The sequence below is a fragment of the Zingiber officinale genome, chromosome 7A (assembly GCF_018446385.1).
Source record: "Zingiber officinale cultivar Zhangliang chromosome 7A, Zo_v1.1, whole genome shotgun sequence".
In the NCBI taxonomy this organism is placed as follows: Eukaryota; Viridiplantae; Streptophyta; class Magnoliopsida; order Zingiberales; family Zingiberaceae; genus Zingiber; species Zingiber officinale.
In genome coordinates this window covers 26036532-26062253 of record NC_055998.1, presented here as the reverse complement: position 1 = coordinate 26062253, position 25722 = coordinate 26036532, and the positions used below count along the sequence as shown (strand labels likewise).

At 45.6% G+C, this 25722-nt stretch overlaps 1 protein-coding gene across 1 annotated transcript; it reads right to left on the bottom strand.

Annotated features, from left to right (window-relative positions):
• Positions 1 to 16968: 16968 nt before the first annotated feature.
• Positions 16969 to 17763, bottom strand: LOC122000006 (zinc finger protein ZAT12-like). Its single transcript, XM_042554589.1, has one exon. The coding sequence runs from the start codon at positions 17608 to 17610 to the stop codon at positions 17125 to 17127; it is 486 nt and encodes a 161-aa protein (XP_042410523.1). The 5' UTR covers positions 17611 to 17763; the 3' UTR covers positions 16969 to 17124.
• Between the last annotated feature and the right edge of the window lie 7959 nt (positions 17764 to 25722).

The window sequence follows — 25722 nt, the reverse complement described above, 5'->3', positions numbered from 1 at the left end:
GATATGCTGAATTCAGAAGTTGCTGTGATACATAGGGAGTTGCATTTGCTGGAATTCTGAAACTGCAATTCTGAATTGCCATACTTGGATTAATAATTCAGTTATTGAATTCTGAATTCTTGATGATTTGAGCCAGAATTTCCTTGCTTTCCAAATTTGGAATTGAAAACTGAAGTAACAAAGATTGGGGGTCAGTTTAAGTTTTGAAAATTTCAGAAAAGCTAATCAAATTGCTGGAGTATTATCAAGTGTTCAAATTGCTTAAGGGAGTGTGGTATATTGATGGGCACATTTCAATGAACGAGTGTAGCTGTTGGGAGACAACTTTGAAGTGATTAACTGCATATTAAAGGAATTTGGCAGATGCATTTCAAGGCTGAATCAGTGAGTTTGGTTGAGTTATTAAGCTGGAAGCTAATCAGGAGCCAGTCAATTAAATCAGAAACCTGTAGATTTCTGATAAAAGAGACCAACATTAGAAGCTTGTGCCGAGAATGCTGAAAATAGAAAGAAATGAAGAATGGAGATTGCTGCTGTGTAGGAATGGATTGGATTTAAGCTATTTAGTTTTTATGAATTCATTGGATGTGAATCCAAGAGAAGAATTTCTATAGTAAACAACTCTCTATAAGGATCAGAATTTAATTGCAGAAACTGTTAATTTCTGGATTGGCTAGCTTTACTACAATACTGAGACCTATAATTTGGAATGCTTAGGAAGGGACTCATATGGATTGTCTCTCAAAGGAAGGAGTTGCTGATTTTTGCAATTTGTTGCTGGAATTTGGAGCAGGAGCAACAGAATAGAAGCTGCAACTTTATGATTTGTAGCCTAAATCCATTCTGAAACAGAAAGGGTAGATTGTTTCTATGTTAATTGAGTATATCAGTTTAGAGACTTTAATTGAATGTTTAGCCACTTGTTGAGTTCCGAATCAGTTTGATAGAGGAGCTATACAGTAGCACTGAGATTCCAACTACTATTTCATTCCTTAAAGAAGCTGATATTTTCAGAATTTGAGTTCTGGTTCTGAAACTGAATTCTGGATTTCTGATAATGCTAGCTGGTGGCTGCAACTTTGTTTAATATGCAGATGTATTGTATCTGATGTCATAAGCTGTGTGCTCGGCTCTTAATGCAGTTCATGGTCAATGAACAAATTAAGAAAAAAGTGAATTTCAGAGAGCATGAGAGATCAAAATGCAGGAAAGGTATTCAGCTAAGTATTCAAATTTGCAATTTCAGAATGGAAATTCTGAATAAGGTTTTGGTGCAAATAGGATTTCCAGAATCCAGAATCTAAGCTCAAAATTTTTGCAACATTTGATTTTGTTTTGGACAAATTGAGATATACACATCAGAATTAAGATAAAGTCTGGAGTACTGAATTTGGCTGTTGAACTTGTAAAACTTTAATTTGTTTCATTCTCTTGTTCTCATTGATGTTGAGGGAGCTGCTGGTATTTGAAATGCAGAGTGTCAAATAATATTCCTTGCTAAGCTGGAACTACCTTTGTTCTTGAATTCTGAAACCAGGAAAGTGGCTAGAAGATTATCAAGTCATTGGAGAGTATGATGTGTTAAATTGTTCGAGACGAGCAACAATTTAAGTGTGGGGGAGGGAGCTATTTTCCATTAGCTAATGTGAGTTTGTTTTTGTTTCAAATTGCTGAAATTGAAGTGGAAAACAGTGTAAAGGAAAATTTTGTTGGCAAATCAAGAGTATCAAGTGTGAAGGAAGAGTATCAAGATTTTCGGTTTGCTATCAAATTGAAGGGGAAGTTAGCTTGATACTTTGAATTGGTTAAAACAAATGGTATACAACTCTTTTTACATCAAAATGGTCAACTCATCAACTATATTCCTCCAATACTCTCATCTTCTCATTTTCTTCATTAATGCCTTTTCTTTTGCCTATTTCATCCATTTCAATTGTTCTTTTTGCTTCTATTTAAATTCTTCATGATTAAATCTTTTTGATTCATGTATGCTATGTTTATAGTGGTGGAGAATTAGAAATAAGCAAGCTTATGGTAGTGAAATGTTGTGAGTTGCATTGAGTGAGCTCCACTTATACACATGTTTAAGTGTGAGAGATAGATTAGGTAAATCCCTTGTGAGATTGCAACTTGCTTAATTTTTCAATTGGATTGAAACTACCATACCTACTGATTATTGTTTGGATTGTATTCATGATTGGTGGTGATCTTTAGATGATCTTAGTTAAATTTTTTTTACTATCTTTTAGATATCGCTAGGGAATTTTCTATGGAGATGATTTTGAGTTTTCTTTACTTTCACGAGACGTTCAAGGCTAAGTGTGGGGGATTTGATAACCATGATTTTACTACATTATTTTGATTCATATATGCATGGTTTGATGTTAATTTTATAGGTTTAAATCATGGTTACATCATATTTTGTGCATTGTGTGTATTTTTGGACCTAATTACAAATTATCTTATTTTTAGTGTTATTTGGTGCTAATATTTAATTCTTATTTTGTAGGCATCAAAGGATCTTGGATTTGGATTTATTTGGACCGAAATTGGGCTTAAATCGGAGTTCAAACGAGTAGATCAAGCTTTGAAGCATTATGGGCTGTTTATCAAGTATAGGAGAGATCTGGACCATCCGTTGAAGATCTGGCCGATCCAACCTAATGGGGAGCAGATCTAAGCTATTGATGAAGATCCAGAAGTTTTGATCCAGATCTGAGTTCATCCAGCCATTGATCCAGCCGGATTAATCTGGGCCGTTCATTGAAGATCGGAAGATCTGGGCCATCCAGTGATGATCTGATCGATCCGACCTATGGGAGGGTAGATCCAGACCCTATATCAACATCAGTACCTTCGGATCGGATTTTGGATGACTTTTCACCGTTGATTTAGCCCGGAATCATCTCAGCCATCCGATCAGATCCAGATCTGATTTAAATCTGAGAAGCTACAGTAGCATTCCTCTTCGTCGATCCTCCACAGCGCAACTTCGTCCCGGCGCGCGTCTTCTTCCGGATTTCGGCCCCTTTCTCTTCTCCAATCAATCTCCCGAGCTTCTATCTTGGTGGTGAGCTTCTCGACGGTGACATCCCGATCTTCTGGAGCCATTGGAGGGTGTTCTCTCCGGTGGAATTTGGCTCGCGGCATCTTCCTTTTCCAGCTCGATTTGGCGGTGGTCCTCCAAATCCAAGCTCCGATTCCCATCAGCAACATTCGGAGGTGGTCTTCCGGTGTTCCTGAGCTTCACTCGACGTTCATCCGCGTTCCACAGCCTTCCATCAGATCCAGAATCAGATTTCCAGATTTTCGGCATTTTCTTGGGTTTAGGGTTGTTTCAGCTCGTCGGGGGTGGTCCGTCGGCGTTTTTGAACCTTCCTTGAGCTGATACGCAGCTGAGACGATCCATTGAGGTCCGGAATTGGGTGGTCATGATTTCGGCCTCTTGTGTGACGGCTTGAGTGTGAAGTTTGATGAGATTGGTTGTGAGGATGGATTGCTTTACCTTTTTATTTCATTTTAGTTCTTTTTCTTACTGTTTTATAGCTTAGACAGATTTCTTTTGATGTTTGTTATGATTTTGAGCAAGTAATTTAGTATTTCATTACCTTGTTAAAGCTTAGCTTAAGTTTTATTTGATGCTTGGTTACTTATTTAGTGTTTAAATTCTAAGCTAGGGTTTACATCTTGCTTTAGATCAGATTTAATTGTGTCTTGTTATTTTATATCTTAGTTTGATGTGTGTTAATGGATTTATCACAACGTTGAGTGACAATGCGTAATGATTTGTTCATTGGCACATAGTTAGGTTTCACTCTTGCTTTAGATTAATTTCTTATTCGCTGTGCTTTACTTTTGTTAGATTTAGATTCAAAGTTTAAATCCCCCCAACTCCATTTTTATATCGAAAACCCCAAAAATAGGAATAAAAATACAATCCTAAATTACATCATACTGTTGGTTCCTCGAGAGCGATCCTGGGCTCGTTACTACAACGTTATTGTGAAATTAAGGGGTTAAGTGAAAAATACATTTGTACAATTTGATTAGCGGATGTGACAGATTCGCCTTATCACACCCACCCAAGGAAGCGCAAGAGAAGAGACTAAGGATGGATCTGGCTCATGCTTATCGGCGTAAGGAAGCAGGCGTATCGTCGAACAACAATCTTCAACAGGTCGATCGACAGGGAAAGCCGCTAACATATTCGCTCAGTTACGAGGGAGTGGTCACAAAACTGACCGTCAGGTTACCTCGGTCCGATTAGAAGCTAAGGAGTGTCATAAGCCGATAGGGTGAAAAGCGTCTTTGACAATTTGTCCAGTCAGTCAGACTTGCAGCCTCCTTCAACTAGACTTGAGGGGGAGGCATGTGATGCGATGATAAGGAGGGACCCACCCGACAGGGGTTCGTTGCCATGATGGAGGTCAGAGTCAAGGCGGTCAACGTTCAAGTATCATAGGGCCAAACGGAGGATAATCGCATTGGCCGGTCGGGTGATCAGGCCCCCGACTGGGAGACGAAGGCTCCGGTCCGACCTTGTCTTTGACTCGGTGAGGTGTCAAACGACCGATGCTCAATGGAGTGTTGGACGCCAGGAGGAAGAGACGATATGTAGAATCCTGGCCGAGCAGCTACCCCCACTCGGCCCAGCAACATGACTCGGCACAGGCGCAACGGAGTTCCGCCCGAGCAGACGCGACATAGGCTTAGCGAAGTTCTAGCTGAGCGGACGAGGCACAGGCGTAGCAGAGTTCCGGTCGAGCGGTTAACCCGTTCGGCCCAGCAACGGACCCACTGTGTTATCTCTCGACATCCTTTTGGGAGTTATAATGTTGCTGACACCAGACATGGTCGGCAGAAAGATTGTACGATGGAAGCTTCCACTGTCACATCAGAGATATACTCGACTTATTAAGGTATTGTGTTAGGAACACTTTATTGATAATTTTTTTTAGGAAAAACTTCGAGAAGTGCGCTCGCCTAGGGAAGCGTGAGTGCACGCTACAGGAGCTCTATATAAAGGCGGGGTCCAAGTATCAGTGGAGGTACGCGAGATATACTATTTGCGCTATAATGTTTATTTTTGTTGCTCCGCCTTCTATATAATTGCCGGTGACTGACTTGAGTATCGGAAGGCCAACATCATGATCTCTTTCCTAACTCGGCACTGACGTCTTCTATCTTGCAGGGCGGAGCAGAGTCTATGAGTGGGTGGAGCGGAGTCTACGAGCGGTCAGCGAGATATTCATATCCGTGACTTTTTATCCCATCGACTTCTAGACATGATCAATATCTATCAGAATTTTGAGATTTAAAATTTTTATCATTTGTAATAATGATATATAGCTAAGAAAAATAACATATGGTTAGAAATTTATCATTAGATATTGTCCTTCTTTTTTTCTGCATTTCTCACAATTCTTAGATTTTCTTCTAAAAAGTTTTGTTTTGAAAAAACAAACTTAAAATATTTGTTCTTGTAGAAATACCACTGGGAATTCATCATACGATCTATTGAAATAAATATTGATCCGGTAGTAAGAGTGGAGTCCCATACGGGATAGAGGTCAATGACACGGAGGTAAAAGCCAAGATAGTCAACCAAAAGTTATGGCCGACCGGAATGCCACCAGGCCGATCGACCACGACTGCGCCTGAGGCGGTGCAGAAACAGCTCGGCCGTGGACCGGATTTCCGACGCTCATGAGTCCGCTTAGGAAAGTTGAGGCGCCGAGCGGCCTGTTTGCTCGGACGAGTTGCGAATCAACGAAAACTCCCGTCCAAGCATGCGGCCGAGCGGCCTCCCCGCTCGGACCAATACACGTCCCCTCCCGGACGACAGTGGGTCCCTACATCTCTCCTGTTCAGGTTAGCAAAAGACAAAAAGGAGCAGAAAAGGACAAAGGGGACAGCTGGTGATATCCCTCTCGAGACATGAGTTACCGACAAATAGCATGGTTGGCGGCCAAACCGGACAGAGAATCGTACGATGGAAGTTTCCACTATCACGTCAGAGATATGCTCGGACGGTTGAGGTATGGCGTCAGACGCACTTTTCTGACACGGCCATTTCTAGGTATGCTTTGAGGAACGTGCACGCTTCGAAGAGCATGCACGCGCCTCCGGAAAGCCCTATATAAGGGCCCCCAACATTCGACGGAGGTATGCATTCTCATCTACTGTAGCTCTTGGCCTCATTACGCTGTTTCGATTTCTTCTTGCGGGAGCTGACTTGAGCGTCGGAGGGTCGTCGCCGGGAACCCCTTCCCGGCTCGGTTTTATGTTTGCAGGTTCTCACCGGAGGCTCACACCAGTCGGAGGTTCATACGCCATCAACAAGAACGTCACGCTCCCAGCGTCCGTCGACTCAGCGCCCGGATAGGATCAAATTGGCGCCGTCTGTGGGAACACACCTGAATCCGAGCAGAGAAGATGGAAGAAGCTGGACGTCAACATATCGTGACGCTCTCCCAAGAGGAGCTCAACGCGCTCATCCAGGCGCGAGCAGCAAAGATAGTAGAGTAGCTGCAAAAGACTCACGCCGAGCGGTTGTCATAGCAGGTCACCTCAGCATCAAGGGGTCGAGCGGCAATAGAAGACTGACCGGAGCAATTTTCTACGTGGGCGCAGAATAGAGGGCAGACTGGCACGCCAGGAGAGGCACCCGCTGCCCCTATTCCTTTCCATCGGCCCCTGTTTCAGACTCCGTCCGAGTTGGCCCAAGCCAACCAGGGATCATCCGATGAAGCGCTCGTGCAGGATGTTAGGAAAGGGAAGGCACCTCGAGCCGAGTCATCCTCCGAGCGGATCAATCGCCAGTTCTCTGAGGCGATTCTATAGGGCCCGCTCCTAAAGCATTACGCACCGCTAACGATCGGAGGGTATAATGGGATAACCGACCTGGACGACTACCTCGGTAAGTTCGACAACGCCGCCACTCTCCATCAATACACCGACGGAGTAAAATGCAGGGTCTTCCTAACCACCCTGTCTGGCTCCGCACAATGTTGGTTCCGGAGGCTGCCGGAAGGATCAATTCGGAGTTTCAAGGATTTTCGAACAATTTTCCTTCACCACTTTACGAGCAGCAGACGCTACCAAAAAACCAGCGTCAGTCTGTTCTCCATGGAGCAGGGGGCCAAAGAGACTCTCCGAGCGTACATCCAGCGATTCAACCAGGCCGCTCTGGATATTCTCGCAATCTCATCCGAGACCATGATGCACGCCTTCACCCAGGGGCTGATGGATGACGGCTTCTTCCGCTCGCTTATCAGGAAGTCGCCACGTGATTAAGACCATATGTTGAAAAAGGCGAGTGAATACATCAATGTGGAGGAGGCGCAAGCGGCCCGTAAAAAGGAAACACCAGCAGAGTCAGCAGCACCGGCCGAACAGAGGCCTCAAGCCATTCATCAACCACCCAGAGGACCCCAGGTCAAGGGGATGCGGCCGCATCAGGAATCAAGGCCGCACGCTGTCCAACATGTGGAGGCCGAACGACCTAAGCCGAGAGGAAAGGTATGGACTCCCATGTTTTGTTCACTTCATCAGTCGGCAATCCACAACACCCGCAATTGTCGGAGTATCGCCCCGGTCTCTAAGCCAAGAAACTATCACCGCCGATCGCCTTCGCCTGACCGGTATCATAATCATCAGAATGTCGGTCGGCGAACAGCCAGACAGTCACCCGAGCAGCGACGTCCACACCAACCAAGAAGCAACCCCAGAGCCTCCCAAAAGCGAGTCAGACCATCTGCTCGGGAGGAAGAAAATAGAAGCAACACCGCTTGAGGGGAAATCAACATCATCGCTGGGGGGCCAACCAGCGGAGACTCCAACCGAGCCCGCAAGTCGTACGCCCGACGGTTGGAGATCCACGCCGTAGGGTGCAGCCGAGAGAAGGCGAACGGGCTCGAGATCAGCTTCGGCCCTGGCGACCTCGAGGGAGTTGAAATGCCTCACAACGACACCCTCATTATCCGAGCGGTAATAGCAAACTACACTATTCATCGCATTTTTGTTGACACAGGAAGCTCGGTCAACATCATCTTCAAAAGGACATTCGACCAACTTCATATCGACAGGGCTGAGCTGCTGCCTATGACAACACCCTTGTTCGGATTCACTGGTAACGAGGTTCAGCCGGTCGGCCATATGAAATTGGCAATTTCACTCGGTGAAGAGCCGCTCAGAAGGACGCGGACTACTAACTTCGTCGTAGTGGACGCACCGTCGACGTACAACGTCATTTTGGGCCGACCAACCCTCAGTGAATTACGGGCTGTCGTCTCAACATTCTATCAGAAGATCAAGTTCCCTGTCGAGGACCAAGTGGGAGAGGTCAGAGGCGATCAGTTGGTAGTGCGCCGCTGCTATGTGGAAATGGTTCGAGCCGAGTCAAGGTCCGCTTGGAAGGCTCCCTGGATCAAGGTAAATGCTATAACTGAAAAGCCTCCCACTTTAGTTTATGAAGAAAAAGAAGAAATGCAGATCCAGGATGGCCGACCGGAGGTCACCACCTTCGTTGCATTCGACCTGGAAGCCGACCCGAAGGAGGAGCTGATCAGATGCCTACAGCGCAACAATGATGTCTTCACGTGGTCAACACACGAGCTACCAAGCATCTCGCCGAGCGTCGCACAGCACGAGCTTCATGTCCAACCGGACGCTCGACCCATAAAGCAGAGGAAGAGAGACTTCAGCGCGGAGCAAAATGTCATCATCCGAGCGGAAGTCGAGAAGCTTCTGGAAGCTGGCCATATACGGGAAGTGCAATTCCCGAGCTGGCTCGCGAATATGGTACTGGTCTCCAAGCCGGACAATAAGTGGAGATCTGAACAAGGCATGCCCGAAAGATTTTTACCCTCTACCCCGGATTGATCAAATGGTGGATTCGACGGCTGGGTGCGAGCTGATATGCATACTGGACGCATATCAGGGGTACCATCAAGTGTCGCTCGCCCGTGATGATCAGGAGAAAGTAAGCTTCATAACTGCGGACGACACTTACTGCTACAACGTGATACCGTTCGGACTGAAGAACGCAGGTGCTACATACCAGCGGCTCATGAACAAAGTGGTCCGGAAGCAGATCGAGCGAAACTTGGAGGTATACGTTGATGACATACTTATTAAATCACTCCGAGCGGTCAACCTTTGTGCAAATATAGAGGAAACCTTTGGGACGCTAAGGACATACGGGGTCAAGCTAAATCCCCAGAAGTGTCTATTCGGAGTAAAAAGTGGGTGTTTCCTGGGGTAAATCATGATCGAGTGAGGCATAGAGGCGAATCCTAGTAAAGTGAAAGCGCTGCAAGACATGTCGCCTTCCAGGAATCTGAAGGAGGCTCAACGCCTTACGGGACGAATAACCGCGTTGTCCATATTCATCTCGAAAACCGCTGACCAGAGCTTGCCCTTTTTTAAGATTCTGCGTCGAGCCACTAAGTTCCAGTGGGACGCAGAGTGCGACAAAGCCTTCGAGGAGCTCAAAGTATACCTCAACTCTTTACCTGTGTTAGCCAAGCCGGTTGTCGGGGAAGCCCTTAGAGTTGTCCTCGACTGAATATGTCGTCGGGTCAGCTCTTGCAAGGTCGGACGGTGAAGATCAGCCTGTGTATTTCTTGAGCCACATACTAAAGGATGCTGAGTCCTGTTACACTATACCTCAACTCTTTACCTGTGTTAGCCAAGCCGGTCGCCAAGGAAGCCCTTAGAGTTGTCCTCGACTGAATATGCCGTCGGGTCAGCTCTTGTGAGGTCGGACGGTGAAGAACAGCCTATGTATTTCTTGAGCCACATACTAAAGGATGCTGAGTCCCGTTACACTGGTCTCGAGAAGTTAGCCTTTGCGCTGGTACTTGCCGCTCGGAGGCTCCGCCCTTATTTTCTGGCGCACTCGATCGTTGTGATGACAAACAACCCCCTAGGGAGGGTCCTTCTCAATCCAGAGGCGTCCGGTCGGCTAATCAAATTGACCACAGAACTTAGTGAGTTCGATATACGGTATCTGCCCCGGACGACCATCAAGGCACAGTCGTTAGTAGATTTTGTCATGGATGTGCAAGAGCCCGAGCCCGAAGCCACTTGGCAAGTGTACGTGGACGGATCATCCACTCGACAAGGAAGCGGGATCGGAGTACTGTTGATCTCTCCCCACGGTGAACAGATGCATTTGTCCGTACGGTTGGACTATCGAGCGACCAATAATGAAGCGGAGTATGAGGCGTTGATAGTAGGCCTATAGGCCGCTCGGTATATGGGAGCCAGCAAGGTCTTGATTCATTCCGATTTGCAGTTGGCTGCTCAACAACTTTCGGGAGCTTTCGATATAAGCAGCGTCAGGCTCAAGCTCTATGCGGAGGCCTTCGAAAAGCTGAAGACTAGTTTTCGAGAGGTGCTCATCCAGAAGATCCCCCGAGCGGAGAATCAGGTTGCAGATGAGTTGGCTAAGCTAGCCAGCTCAATATCACCGATCATCATCCAGCAGCCAATCAAGTAGGTATCTCTGATCGCCCACATTGATCGGATGGAGGGACTCACATCTTCAAATGACTGGCGGACGGCTATAACAGAATTTCTGAAGTCAGGAGCAACGCCTCCCGATCGGTTGGAAGCGCATATGCTCAGAAGGAGAGCTGGTCGGTTCGTCCTCATTGACGACAAGCTCTACAAAAAAGCGTTCTACAGGCCTCTGCTTAAATGTGTTGGCCCGGAGGATGTGGACTATATTCTGCAAGAGGTATACCAAGACTCATGTGGCGGGCATCCGGGTGGTCGCTCGTTAGTGAGAAAGATTCTTTTGGCCGACTACTTTTGACCAACTTTACAAGAGGACGCCGCTCGGACATTCGCCACGTGCTTATCCTGCCAAAAGTACCACAATTTCTCACATCGTCCCACGGAGGAATTAAAACATCCACAGTGTCCTGCCCGTTCAATCAGTGGGGCATGGATATTGTGGGACCATTTCCAATGGCGATCGGATAACGGAAGTTCTTACTAGTAGCGGTCGACTATTTCTTTAAGTGGATCAAGGCCAAGCCAATGACTAAAATAACTGAGCAGATGGTCAAAAAATTTATCTGGCAGCACATCATTTGTCCGTTTGGCATCCTGCGGAGACTCATCTCAGACAACGGAAGGCAGTTCTCGGGTCAACAACTCAAGGAGTGGTGCGAGGGGTACGACATCCAGCATGCTTTCACCTCCGTCGCGTATCCCCAAAGCAATGGGTAAGCTGAAGTCGCCAATCGGGAGATCTTGCGAGTTCTTCGGACTCGGCTCGACCACAACGGCGGGAGTTGGGTAGACGAGCTGCCTGATGTATTGTGGGCGCTTCGAACAACGCCCAAAGAAGGAACGGGCATGCCCCCATTCCACTTGGTGTACGGTAGAGAGGCCATCGTCCTAGTGGAGGTCGGGATAGAATCCGATCGGACCGAACACTACGACGAGAGTAATGCCAAGCGGAGGCTCTTAGAGCTGGACCTGGTGGACTAGACGAGAGCCAAGGTCGTTGTTCGGCTAATGGTGTACCGACAAAGAATGAAGCAAAACTACAACAGGTGGGTAATTCCTAGATCTTTTCAGGTCGGCGACCTCGTCTGGAAGAAAGTCAAGCCGGTTGGCGATGTCACTAAGCTGGGAGCTCCTTGGACCGGGCCCTTCAAGATTGTAGAAAAGCTCTGGTCGGGAGCCTATTACCTCGAGGATGAAGACGGGCGGAAGCTAGAGCGACCATGGAATGCAAGCCACCTCCAACTATACCGAGTTGGATGAAAGGTGCGCCAATGTAATATGTGATATACTTGTTATCCTCTTTTATTTCCTTTGACCACAGGAAGTGAAATCAAAAAGGTTTTGCAAAATTATGGCCGAGCGGCCGAGCTAGAGTTGGACCGGCTACTATAAACCCCCCGGCCTGAAGATCGTCGAGCGGCGACGTTAAACTCTAGAGTCGGACCGGCGACTATAAACCCCCCGGCCTGAAGACCGTCGAGCGGCGACGTTAAACTCTAGAGTCGGACCGGCGACTATAAACTCCCCGGCCTGAAGACCGTCGAGCGGCGACGTTAAACTCTAGAGTTGGACCGGCGACTATAAACCCCCCGGCCTAAAGACCGTCGAGCGGCGACGTTAAACTCTAGGGTCGAAACGACGACCATAAATATCCCGCTCGGAAGATCGTCGAGCGGCGACGTTAAACTCTAGGATCGAAGCGGCGACCATAAATATCCCGCTCGAATGATCGTCGAGCGGCGACGTTAAACTCTAGGGTCGAAGCGGCGACCATAAATATCCCGCTCGGAAGACCGTTGAGCGGAGACGTTAAACTCTATAGTCGGACCGGCGACTATAAACCCCCCGGCCCGAAGACCGTCCACAGGTCATAACGTTCGGCCTTGTCACCGCGTAAACCTAAGGGGAATTACGAAAGAGTGACGATCTGGTATTCGACTGCCGAGCGATAGCTCAAAGGATAGGGGTGAAGGCTCCCACGAATCAGACAACTCGCTCGGACATACACAACACGTAAAGCAAATAGTGAAAGGCCAAAGATTCATTAAGGAAAATAAGCCGAGCGGTGGATACATAGAATAAAAAGGACCGAGTGATCAGTACACAGCCACGACTTCACTCTAGATAATTGAAAATCTCGTCCGGAAGCGTGGTTAGAAGATCAGCATGATCACGGATAGGAATAGTGAAATCCTCTGGAAGACGACCCTTTGTCTTCAGGTAATCAGCCGTGGTGGTGATGGCAAGTTCGAACGCATGGACGAGCCGAGCGCAGACTTTCTCGACAAATTTCTCCGAGCCGATATAGTTTTGCTGCATGACAGCAAACCGACTCGGCTCGGCTTCTTGATATTCTTGGAAGGCGGCTCGAGAAAACTCAAAATGAAGAAATGATCCTTCCAATGCTTGTTGGAGGTAGGCATTTTATCAAAGAAAACTAAGCCGATCCGAGCTTGAAACAAGAAGGTGCCAAGCTCGGACTGCTTGGGGTAGTAGAAATAATGAAAAATTTGAGGCTTAAGGAGAATGTTGTGCACTCGGAAGAGCACAACTACGCCGCACAGTAGCCTAAAGGAATTGGGCACGAGCTGGCCGAGCGAGATACGAAAGTAGTTGCAAACTTCTATGATGAATGGGTGGATTGGAAACCTAAGGCCACCTACGAATTGCTCGCGTAAGAAGGTAACAGTGCCGGCCGACGGGTCATGAGGCCGGTCGGATGACTCGACCAAAGTGAGTTTGTGGTCAACAGAGATGTCATATGTATTGATCAGTTTAAAGGCATCCCCCTAATCAAACTGACTCTCCATGGTTTGATACCAAAGGCCAGGAGAGGGGGTAGAAGAACTGGCCATAATCGGAGAATGAAAACAAACGGTTCGTCGAAAAGGTTGACGGAAGGAGCAACGATAGAGGAGACGCTGAGAAAAACAAAGGGAAGTAAACACGAACATAGGAGAAGGTCAGAAAACTTACAAGAGAGCTTAGAGGTGATAGATCGTTTGGAGCGATAGAGGGCGGGTGAATATTGCGCGTTTAAAAACTTTTTCTTTTAACCTTTTGAAACCAAAGTCGTGCAGCAGAAATAAGAAAAAGGACAAGTTCTTTTACTTCGTTCGGAGCCTAGCTCGACTCCTACTCGAAGGCCCGCGGTCCTTGACCGTACCGATGGACAAAAACACTATAGCTCTTCTTTCCGAAATCCTTCGGAAAGAAGTAGATCGTACAATGGAGCAAGATAGTAACACCCTACTATCTTGCTTAAATGAAATTACAAAGCAAGCTGAAATTAAAATATACAGACAAGTAAATTGTAGATGAAGCTTAGGTCGACACTTCCAGATGCAGTAGCTTGCTGTGCTGATGAAGGCGAGTCGTTTGCAGAACAGAATTTTTTATCAGAGAATTGTATATCTGCCTCTGTCTTCGAGCCTGATTTTATAGGAGTACTGGAGATTCGGTCGATCGATCCCTCTGTTCGGTCGACCGAACCAGCTTCGATCCCCTCCAGCTGGAGTCTGACGCTGGCTCGAATCTCTGGCACGATCACGCCTTTCGGTCGACCGAACAGCTTCCTTCCCTATTCGTCGTGATTTTGCCGAGATCATTATTTAATGCAGAATAAATGCTGATTGGATCGGTCAGCCGATCCCCAGGTTCGGTCGATCGATCAGCTTATTTCCTTTGCTGTTGATCGGTGCTGATGATCTGTCATGTGCTGAGTCACTATGGTTCGGTCGACCGATCTTACGGTTCGATCGACCGATCAGGCTATGATCCGACTTGGACTCAGTTCTGATCTGATCTGATTTCTGTGCTGATTCTGCTTGGTTCGGTCGACCGATCCTACTCTTCGGTCGACTGTTTAACTCAGATCTGCAAAACAGTATTAGACAAAAATTCTCCTGCAAAACAGATGTTAGAGGAATAATATAAAGCATGAATAATATATAAGACAGTAGGACTGTCTTGATCTCAACTTTTGAAACCTTCCCGGTTTCATTAGTTGGATCAACGACCTAAGGTTGTTTCCTTCGGGAACCCGACCTCACTGTCACTCCTCCAGTTGTTTACCTCAACCTACCTGCCAAACTTAGATCCTCTAGATCTAGTTTGGACTTTTCACTCAGCCTTAATCGGCTCCCCAGGACTTTTCCTTTGATCTTCGGTCCTCCAGACCTCTCGATAACACCGCCAAGCATCCGGTCCCCTCGACCCACTTGGACTTGCACTTGGGTTCCATGATCTGCAAAGATTTCTCCGCCTAGCCTCTAGCTAGGACTTTTCTGGTTGAGTAAACATCCTGCACACTTAGTCAGCTTGTTAGATCACAACAAGACTTAACTTGAACCTTTGACAACATCAAAACTCAGGTTTGATTCTAGTGCAACTTGCACCAACAAGAGGGAGGTAAAAAATCGCCGGAGCATTGAGGCCAGGGAAGTCGGAGAAGCAAGCGGAGGTAGGGACAATGGAATAGGAGTTGGCGTTGGTGCTTTATAAACCTGGGGCTCGGTCAGCCTTAGCCGTCCGATCCAGGTCATCGAAAGCGAAGTTGGCATCTGACCGTCGAATTTAAACTGCTGCCTGTCCCATCGGAGCTGACGCCCTCGCCGTACGATAATGGTGGCGGCGCCACATGGCGGCAAGTTAGGGGGCGACATTTAATGAACACCATTACTCGAGCGTGGGCGCGTGCTCAGCCTTAATGACAAGGATTAACATGAATTCCGAGGAGATCCGGTAGATGCCAACGTTAATCATCCTCGGATCGGCAAGGAAATCAGTGGCAAGCAAAACTGCCTAAGGCCTAGCAGGTAGGCCGTCAGGCGGCTGCATGGTAGTCGAACGGCCGGTACACCACCAAACTAGCAGTCCAGTCAGTCGGACTTTCAGTCTCCTTCGACTAGACTTGAGGGGAAGACACGTGATCCGGTAGTAAGAGTGGAGTCTCATGCGGGATAGAGGTCAGTGACACGGAGGTAAAAGCCAAGATAGTCAACCAAAAGTTGTGGCCGACCGGAATGCCACTAAGCCGATCGACCACGACTGCGCTCGAGGCGGCGCAGAAACAGCTTGGTCGCGGGCCGGGTTTCCGACGCTCATGAGTCCGCCTAGGAAAGTTGAGGCGCTGAGCGACCTGTTTGCTCAGACGAGTTGCGAATCGACGAAGACTCTCGTCCGAGCATGCGGCCGAGCGGCCTCCCCGCTCGGACCAATACACGTCCCCCTCCCGGACGGCAGTGGGTCCCTGCATCTCTCCCGGTCAAGCTAGCAACAGACAAAAAGGAGCAGAAAAGGACAAAGGGGACAGCCGGTGATATCCCTCTCGAGACATGAGTCGCCGACAAACAGCATGGTTGGCAGCCGGACCGTGCAGAGAATCGTACGATGGAAGTTTCCACTGTCACGTCAGAGATACGCTCGGACGGTTGAGGTATGGCGTCAGACACACTTTTCTAACACGACCATTTCTAGGTTTGCTTTGAGGAACGTGCACGCTTCGAAGAGCGTGCACGCGCCTCCGGGAAGCCCTATATAAGGGCCCCAACCTTCGACGGAGGTATGCATTCTCATCTACTGTAGCTCATAGTCTCGTTACGCTGTTTCGATTTCTTCTCGCCGGAGCTGACTTGAGCGTCGGAGGGCCGTCGCCGGGAACCCCTTCCCGACTTGGTCTTGTGTTTGCAGGTTCTCACCGGAGACTCACACTAGTCGAAGGTTCATACACCATCAACAAAAGTGCTACGTTCCAACTTCCGTCGATTTAATGTCCGGACAAGATCAAATATCAATGTAGTACTTACTACTTATGTTATCAAATTTAGCCAATTGGCACCAAAATGATAAAATTGTCACATCGAACAGCTCGTCCAAAGTTACTCTCTACTTCTAGAAGAGAGGTAAATCATAGCTTATGCAAAGAGGGACAGCAATATTTTTATATAAATTAACTGCAACAGCTCATGAAACTAAAAAACATGAAATAAAAATGGAGTAAACTGCAAGTGCAATACGAGAACTCCTCGACCAGTTATCCATTATTTTTCTCTCCCATGCAGATTTAACTCCGAATTTTGATGATCCGTTTGGACGTGGGAATTACAGACAATGAGTGTGATCGATGGTCCCGGTGGGTCATATTTCTTTTCTTTCCTCGTAAAGGGACAGAGATCCGTGGGCCCAAACGATAATAATCCGTGTACGCAGATGAGATTGTCGGTTTTGCAGGTGGCAATTAATGTGCCCACTCGCTCCGTAAACGCGTCACGATCATCAGCCGTCCTGCATTAGCGTGGCCCGAGGGCCGAGGGCTGAGGGCCGACGGGCGAAGGCAACGAGCGTGTTGTCCTGGATGTGCGGCGTGGGCAAGGGTCCCATGCACGTCGTGTCGTGGCATTGAGAGCGATGAACAAAACAAAAAAATTCAGAGCTGAAGAAACGTTTCAGAAAATCTACTATGTATAAATCAAAATCCCAGTATGTACATGAAATCTATAGCTAACGGTGTAATATTTATAAATCAACCAAACAAATGAAAAGAATCTGATCTCGAAATAAATCTGCAACCACGACGGATCCCCTCAATCTGCAGTACTGCTATACGAACAGCGGCAGTAGCTGACACTGAGAGCTGCTACGCCCCACCAACTTATCGAACTCGATACAGCACACGTTTGACTTCTTCGCCTCGTCGCCGCGTCCAAACTCGCCGACCACCGGCCGCTCCTCCACGTCCGCCGCCTCCGCCAGGACTCTGTGCCTCCTCATATGGCCGCCCAACGCCTGTCCCAGCGCGAACTCCACCCCGCAGACACCGCACCGGTGCGAGCCAATACCACTCTCCTTCCCCGCCGCCGGCCGCTCCACCCTCGGCCGCTTGTGGCTCGTCCGGTGCCCGCCCAGCGCCTGAAACGTCGCGAACCGCCGACTACACGTCTTGCACTTGAACTCGCCTTCCTCCGCCGCCTTCGCCTTATCCTTCGACGACGCTGGAGTCTTCGGGCCGCAGGACAAGGAGAGCAACAGCAGCAGCTCCGCGCCTTCTACCTCTTCCTGACCTCTCGATCGCTTCAGCGAGCCCATGTTCACTATGAATTACTAAACCAGAAGATTCCGGATGTTGTTCTCGGTCCGACCAACGAATATAATGCTGAGACGTCTTGGTAATCCACCGCCGATCAATGTACTTTTTATAGTTGTGAAAATTAATTGAACCAGTGTAAATTCTCGACGCAAACGCGAGAAGCTTCGCGCGCGGTGGTCGCGGATAAAAACAACAAGTGTAAGAAACTGAGCAGGTGCAACTTCGAGTTTGCTTCTGTGTGTTGAAGTCAAACGAGTATTTCGACGACTTCTACATTAAGCTTTTTGTTGGTGTGAGTCGAAGCCATTGCTTGCAACTCAAGCATAGCATGTTTTCCTCTGACATTATCAATCGAGCCCCTTAAATTTCAGATACTTCAATTCAACACCTCATAAGTTAACAATTTCGGAGGCCTCTTTAACACGTTACTGAAATTTGAAGGCTTAAAGTGAAATAGATGTTAAGAAAAAGGATCAAATTCGAAATCGTGTTACTTCACGCGGTTTGATTGACTCTCTCGATGGAGTCGCGTTGCGAGTGTGGATCCGATCTATTTTGTTCTAACAGATTAAACAGCGCAGTCATTTGGGTAGTTTGGTTCATATGCGTGATCTGTTTATTTACTTTGCGTACTCTCGTTTTCTTTAATTAATAAGCACCGTGTTTCATGTCGGTTTTATTTTTATATAATATTTTGTAAAACAAAATACGTGTGAAAATCTTGTACGTTTCAGTTTGCTTGCTTCGTATTATTTTTATTTTTTTAAAAAATATATTAAGGATAATGCACGTCATAATAGATTGATAAAATAAAACGAAAGTCAAATTCAGGGTTGGTTTTTTTAGGTTTAGTTTAGGTGGACACGCGAGTGATTCGCTGGCCCGTTTCCACGGTCGACAGCTACGGATTGGAAACAGACAATCAAAATTTAAAAGCAAATTAAATTTAACAAAATCATAATTGATGCTGAAGAGAATATAAAAAGTGAAAGGATTCGATATATCTAATCTAAGTGTTTATAAGAAAGATATTTATGAAAATCATGCCTTCTATCTCTTAAGAAGTTGGAAATTATTATTCGTTGCAACTGTCAACGAAATTATAGTGGCGCCACTTACGTGACTATTACGTATTTACGAACCAGACACCAGAACGCTGAGAGGCCACCGTTTGGATCGTAATTACGGTTCAAATTGGGTGGTCGTGTGGATGAGTTTTAGGTGGCATTTGATTTAGAGGTTTGTAAATGAAGGAATGAATTTATTCTCAAATTTTGTTTTTGATTGATAGGAATAGAATCAAAATTTTGAAATGAAACCTAAAAACTTGAGTATGGATGATACCCAACCTTCCCTTGGGTTTTTATAGAATGAGAATAATAATTAAGTTTTGGACGAAAATAACTTTAGTATATTTGTTCAATTTTTCTTTCATTTCGCTCTATTTCCTTATCTCTCTCATCATACTTTCTCTCCTCATTTTATCATCATATTTTCTCTCTCAACATATTTTCTCTTCTCATTCTCTCTCATCACATATTCTCTATCATTTTCTCTCTGTATTCTCTCTCATTATTTTTTCTCTCTTCATTTTCTCATTTTTTATCATACTCTTTTCTCATCATACTTTTTCTCTCCTCAATCTCTCTTATCATACTCTCTCTCCATATTTTATCTCATCACATTTTCTCTTTCTTCATTCTCTTCCATCACACTTTCTCTCCTCATTCTCTCTCCTCACATATTTTCTACCATTTTCTCTCTGTATTCTCTCTCATCACACACACTCTCTTATTATTTTTTCTCTCTTCATTTTTTTAACATACTTTCTCTCTCATCATACTTTCTCTCTCCTCAATCTCTCTTACCATACTCTCTCTCCATATTTTCTCTCATCACACTTTCTCTCTTTTTATTCTCTTCCATCACACTCTCTCTCCTCGTTTTCTCTCATCACACTTTCTCCCTCTTTATTTTTTCCATCACTCATTTTCTCTCAACACATTTTCTCTCTCATCATAATTTTTCTTTTCTCAATCTCTCCTATCATGCTCTCTCTCCTCATTTTCTATCACACTTTCCCTCTCTTCATTTTTTCCCATCACAATTTCTCTCTCATCATTCTCTCTCATCATATGTTTCTCTCATATTCAACTTTCTCTTCCATCTAATTTTTTCTCTTATTTTCCTCTAAGGGTAAAAAAGGAAATTTAGGTTTTTTCTGATTGAAAATATTTAACTAACCAAATATTATTTTTAAGAATGATACCGAAGCTCATATCTATTCTCATTCCACATTACTATGATACCCATTCCCATTCCGATTTCTAGGAGAGAACCAAACACCACCTTAATTCCACACTCATGAACTCGGGATATGAACTCAAGAAATTGAGTTGTATAGGGAACTCAGGGCATCTTTATTATAGCAAAGGTAATTAAATATTTGTTTTTTATAATAAATTTATCATCCTCTGATCAAGTGAATATCCTATAAAAATAACTCATGGCATATCTAATAATGAGAGGTTTATATGATTTTTGATATCTAATATGTCATCTTAATATCACATCAAACGAATAAAAATCTATCACTCGTTCAAAACAAAAAAAATCAATCTCATAATAATAATAATTATATGAATCTACATTATCACTCATTCTTGTCCGAGAGTCGAGGCTATGGGTGCTGGGGGGTGTGACGTTTTTGTTGATTATTGGTGAACTCTGAGTCAGAGACCTGCAACCATAGCAGCATCAGTATCGAGCTAGGAAGGGGTTCCCCGGCGATGACCCTCTGATGCTCAAGTTAGTCTTCGACAATGTATAAACGAGGAATCAGTGAACCAAAGTAACAGTAGCTACAGTAAAATATGTATACCTTCGTTGAAGCTTGGGGCTCTTTATATAGGACTATGAAGGCTCGCGTGCACACTCCTCGAGGCGCACACGCTTCTCAAAGCTTACCTTGAAAAGACATGTCAGGAAAGCGTCCCTGACACCATACCTTAATGACCCGAGCATATCTCTGACATGACAGTGGAAGCTTCCGCCGTACGATCCTCTACTGTCCATGCCGCCAACCATGCCATCTATCGGTGGTGCGAGTTCCCACGAGGATATCGACTGATCCTCCTTTTGCCTGTTAGTGGGCCGAGCAGGACAGCTGCTCGGCCAGACCCTAGCCGTTCGTGTGGTCTAGCCCTTTGGCCGAGCGGAGTGGCCGTTCGGCCAACATTCCACTGTCAGAGCTCCGTTGTCGTGCTGTGTGTTGGTGCAACCTTAGGTCAAGGTTGACCTGGTTGACCCGACTCGAGGTGACTTGACTCGAGTTGTATTTTGATGTTTGACTTGGGAGATTGTAGGTGCAACCTTAGGTCAAGGTTGACCTGGTTGACCTGATTCGCGAAAAGTCCAAGTATGGAGACTTGGCACTGGAAAAGTCCAAGTACGGAGACTTGGCACGGGGAAAAGTCCAAGCAGGTAGCTTGGCACGCGGAAAGTCCAAGTATGGAGACTTGGCACGGGGAAAGTCCTAACTGGGATGTTAGGCAGTGTGGAAAGTCCTGGTGAGTGAAGCCAGGCAGTGGGAAAGTTCTAACTGGGATGTTAGGCAGTGTGGAAAGTCCTGGTGAGTGAAGCCAGGCAGTGGGAAAGTCCTAACTAGGATGTTAGGCAGTTGGAAAGTCCTGGTGAGTGAAGCCAGGCAGTGAGAAAGTCCTAACTGGGATGTTAGGCAGTGTGAAAATCCTGGTGAGTGAAGCTAGGTGAAAGTCTTGGTGAGTGAAGCCAGGCAAGGGAAAATCCAGATGGATCAAGGGTGATCGGACATCTGGTGTTGGGAAGTCCAAGTAGATCAAGGGAGTGATCGGATACTTGGCACGAAGAGGAAAGTCCAAGTGGGTCAAAGGGATTGACCGGACACTTGGTGGGAAGTTTTAGCAGGTCAAGAGAGTGACCGGATGCTAAGCATGATGTACCAATAGGTCAAGGCTGACCGGATATTGGTTTGGATTTGGTTTGGGCAAAAGCCAAGACCTGGATCGGTCTGGTGACCGATCCAGTGATACTGTGGTTTCCTGACCGGTCTGGAGACCGATCAGAAAGCGATCAGTATGCCTCTGTGAGCTTACTGATCGGTCTGGGGACCGATCAGAAGGAATCCTGATCGGTCCCCGGGACCGATCAGGGTACGCACAGAGAGTTGGCAACTCTATGTGAAAGCGCTCTGATCGGTCTGGGGACCGATCAGCATAGAGCCTGATCGGTCCCCATGACCCCAGACCGATCAGGGTGATGCCTGATCGGTCTGGCACTAGCCGTTGGCTCACAACGGCTAGTCTTCTCTTCTTCGCAGGTGAGTGCAGGTATAAGGGCTGAGTGCTTCTACAGTGGAGATACTCTTACTTCTCCTTCTTTCTTCCTGTTGCGAAGTGCTGTTGTGCTTGAGCTTTGTTGAGCTCCTCCTTGTCGAAGCTTCGCGTGAGCTTCATTCCGCGACTGGATCAGCTGCTGCTGAGTTGCTTGTTGCATCTGTCCTTGAAGTTGCTACTTCATCCGGGACCCCAGTCGACGAGAAGGCAAGCTACTGTGTTTACATTTCTGTTGTATTTTGTTCTTGCTATTCTCTTGTACTCTTAGCTTGCTGTTGCAAGTGATTGTGGCGAGGTTTCTCCACCCACAAGGAGTTTGATTTAGCCGGTTTTCCGGGGACTCATTCACCGATGGATTGATAGGCTTCGTCCACCTTACGGACACGCCGAGGAGTAGGAGTTTCATCTCCGAACCTCGTTACATCCTTGCGTAGAGGTTTGATTTCTTCTCCTGTTTTCTTTCTGTATTTAGTTTCCGCTGCGCTAACCCTAGTTTGTAGAAAGAAACGCGAGCAATTGGGGTCGGCTATTCACACCCCCCTCTCTAGCCGTACGAAGAGATCCTAACAAGTGGTATCAGAGCGAGGTTTGCTCTTCATCGGATTAACACCCGGGGAGCATGAGCTAGAGGATGGATCTACTCGGAGAAGATGTCACCATTCCACCATTCTACGAATGCGGTGACTTCGCGTATTGGAAGGTAAGGATGAAGTACTTTCTTATGACTAACATAATGAATTGGTTTTGTGTACAAGAAGGTTTTATTCCTCCGGTGGATAAGGAAGGAAAACCACTTGAGAAGAAGGAGTGGACAAGAGAACAAATTCACAAATCCGAAATCAACGAAGAGGTAACGAGAATAATTGAATTTTCATTGCCTACTAACATCTTGTGTAAGATAGGTTACAACAATGCCAAGGAATTATGGGATAACTTGGCCAAGTACCATGAGGAGAGCTCCACTTCAAGCCATGAAGAGGAGCCTAGTGAGCCAAGTAGCTCACATCATGGAGGGAGCGAATTGGGAGTTGAGGGCTACTCAACATCCAAGGAAGAAGAGGAGGAGAGTTCCTCTTGTTCAAGATCGGAGCAAGAAGAAGATTCTACCTCCGGAAGGGATGAAGAAGAAAGCTCATCTCCATGCACAAACCTAGGTAACTCAAACACTTTAGTTTCGAGCAAATTACATATATTATGCTTTGAGTGTAGGGAGTATGGACATTACAAGAGCAAATGTCCAAAGAGAGTTAGGAAGACTCCACCGGCGCCTAAGGTCAAGGAAGCCGGAGGCCTGATACGCAAAGGCAAGGAGCACGTGGTGTGCTTCCAATGCAAGCGAAGGGGACACTATAGGAGCCAATGTCCGAGGGGGAGGCAACCTCACAAGGACAAGAAACCAAGCACATCAATAGGGGGGCTAAGGCAAACCCTAAGGTAATCTCTAAGGTTCATTATTGCGATTCTAATAAAACTCATGCTAGTAGTTTTGTTGCAATTGTTAATAATGATAAGCATGTTAACTTTAGGAACCAATACATGTGCTTAGGAGCTAAACATGTTAACCTAGGTAAGGATAACACTAGAAATACCAACCCTAGGATTAACGCTTCTAAAGTTAAGGAAAACCTAGGTAGAAATCCCAAGAAGACTAGACACATGCCTAGGAATATCTCAAGAGGAAATGACAAATTAACACTTGAGGTATTAGAGAGGGAAAATCAAGTCTTGAGGTCAAGACTTGATAATTTAGAAAAGACTCTTAAAAACATGGAGAAGTCATCTCTAGGGTTTAAGAGTCAAAAACCCAAGTCCAAGGACAAGAAAGGTTTGGGTCACAAACCTAAGTCCCAAGTGGTCAAGCCCACTTATCATAGTGTTCCATTCGATTATGGAACAAAACCTAGGGCTAGGAAGACCACCACCAAGGTCACAAGGGGAGTCACCCCTAGAGTTGATCTTGATGAGTCCCAAATGACCAAGGCTTCAAAGCCTAAGAGGGTCATTAGGAGGGTTGCTAGGGAAGTCATTCCTAGTGAATATTTAGTGAACCCAATGAGCTCACATAGATATTGGGTTCCTAGGAGCATCTTCTCTACCCCATAAATGGGTTAGAGAGTGTCAACTCCAATAAGAAGGGTAGTTAACCCAACTTTGAGGAAATTGACACTCAAGGAGCATTTTCAAGGTTTTGTGAACTTTTGAAAATGAAATGGAATTATCATTTACTCCTTGGAAGAGTAAAATGTGCCATTATGGAAAAGAATGATTTTAATTGGCACAATTTGGGAAAATCTAGAGAACTCTCGAGGAAAAATGAAACATGCCAAGTTTTGAGGATAAATTTGATCTTTAAGTGACATGAATTAATCTAGAGTTCAAGAAGTGTCAAAATTAGGATTTTGGCATTTTAGGGCAATCAAGGGTTAAATTTTAGGTTAGCAAAGTGGTTAAGGATACTTAGATAGGTAATCTAGGTATATTTATTTATGCTAAATCTTGCCATGATTGATTGCCCTCACATGCCATGTCATCATCTCTTGCATTAATAATCAATTGAATTGATTTAAGGATGAAAAACACATTTTGATATTGAGATCAAATTTGTGTTTAGAAAATTCATGAGACCTTAGTCTAAGATACCTAAACCCATATCTCACATCAAAATTGCCATGGATGTGTTTGATACACTTTAGATGTGTGTGAGATATTAGGATCATGAATTAGGACCAAGGTGCATAGTTCTTGTACCTAGATGAGCCTAATTCAAGAAATGGAGGATCATAGGGAAAGCTTGTGTACAAGTCATGTACATCTAGCCCTAAGATTATGGTCCTAAATTCAAATGGTTTTAAAAGCATTTTAAAATTGATTTGAAAAACCTTGATGAAGCTTTCCTAGTGATAGCATTCATCATTGAACATTGTGATACAAAGTTGAGTTAAACTTGAACTATTTCAAAGTTTTTGAACTTTGTATCAAGATTGAAAAATGGAAGTTATTTTCATAGAAAATTATTTTTCCATGATAGTGTATGTTATGAGGAATGTATCCTTAAAATTTTACAATTTTTGAAATTTTCTGTGATTTTCTAGAGGTTTCTGAATTTCGGGAGAAGAAATCAGAAATCTGATATCAGACTTGTGGACCGATCAGGAGGTTGCCTGATCGGTCCAGGGGATGCTGGATCGGTCACTGTGACCGATCCAAGGAATCCCTGATCGGTCTGGTGACTGATCAGGGCGTGCCAAATGCTGATTTTTCGACTGTTTTGTCTGAAATTTCAGCTGGGAGTTGGTGTTTTGGATTTCTAAAGGTTTGAAACTCTTCAAGACATTGTTGGTGCAATGGTCAAGGGGGAGTTGACCTTTAGGGGGAGTTTTTACCTAATTGTCAAGGGGAGTTGACTCTTAGGGGGAGTTTTTACTCAAGACTTTTGAGGATTAGTGATATGGGATTATCACTAAGTTGATTGTTGAGTTTAGTATTAAGGGGGAAATTAAGAGTTTCAATGAAAGGTATGGGATTTTCATTAGGAAGAAACTCTTGACCTTGATACTCTCTTTTTTTTTTTCTTTTTGATGTGTGTCAAAAAGGGGAGAGTGTTCATTGGAGAATTATTGGAGAACCCAAGTTAGGTTATCGGGTTAACCTAAGCTAGGGGAAGAATGTCAAGGAATGTTCGAGGAAGAACATTGGGATTCTTTTTGATGTGTGTCAAAAAGGGGGAGAATTATTGGA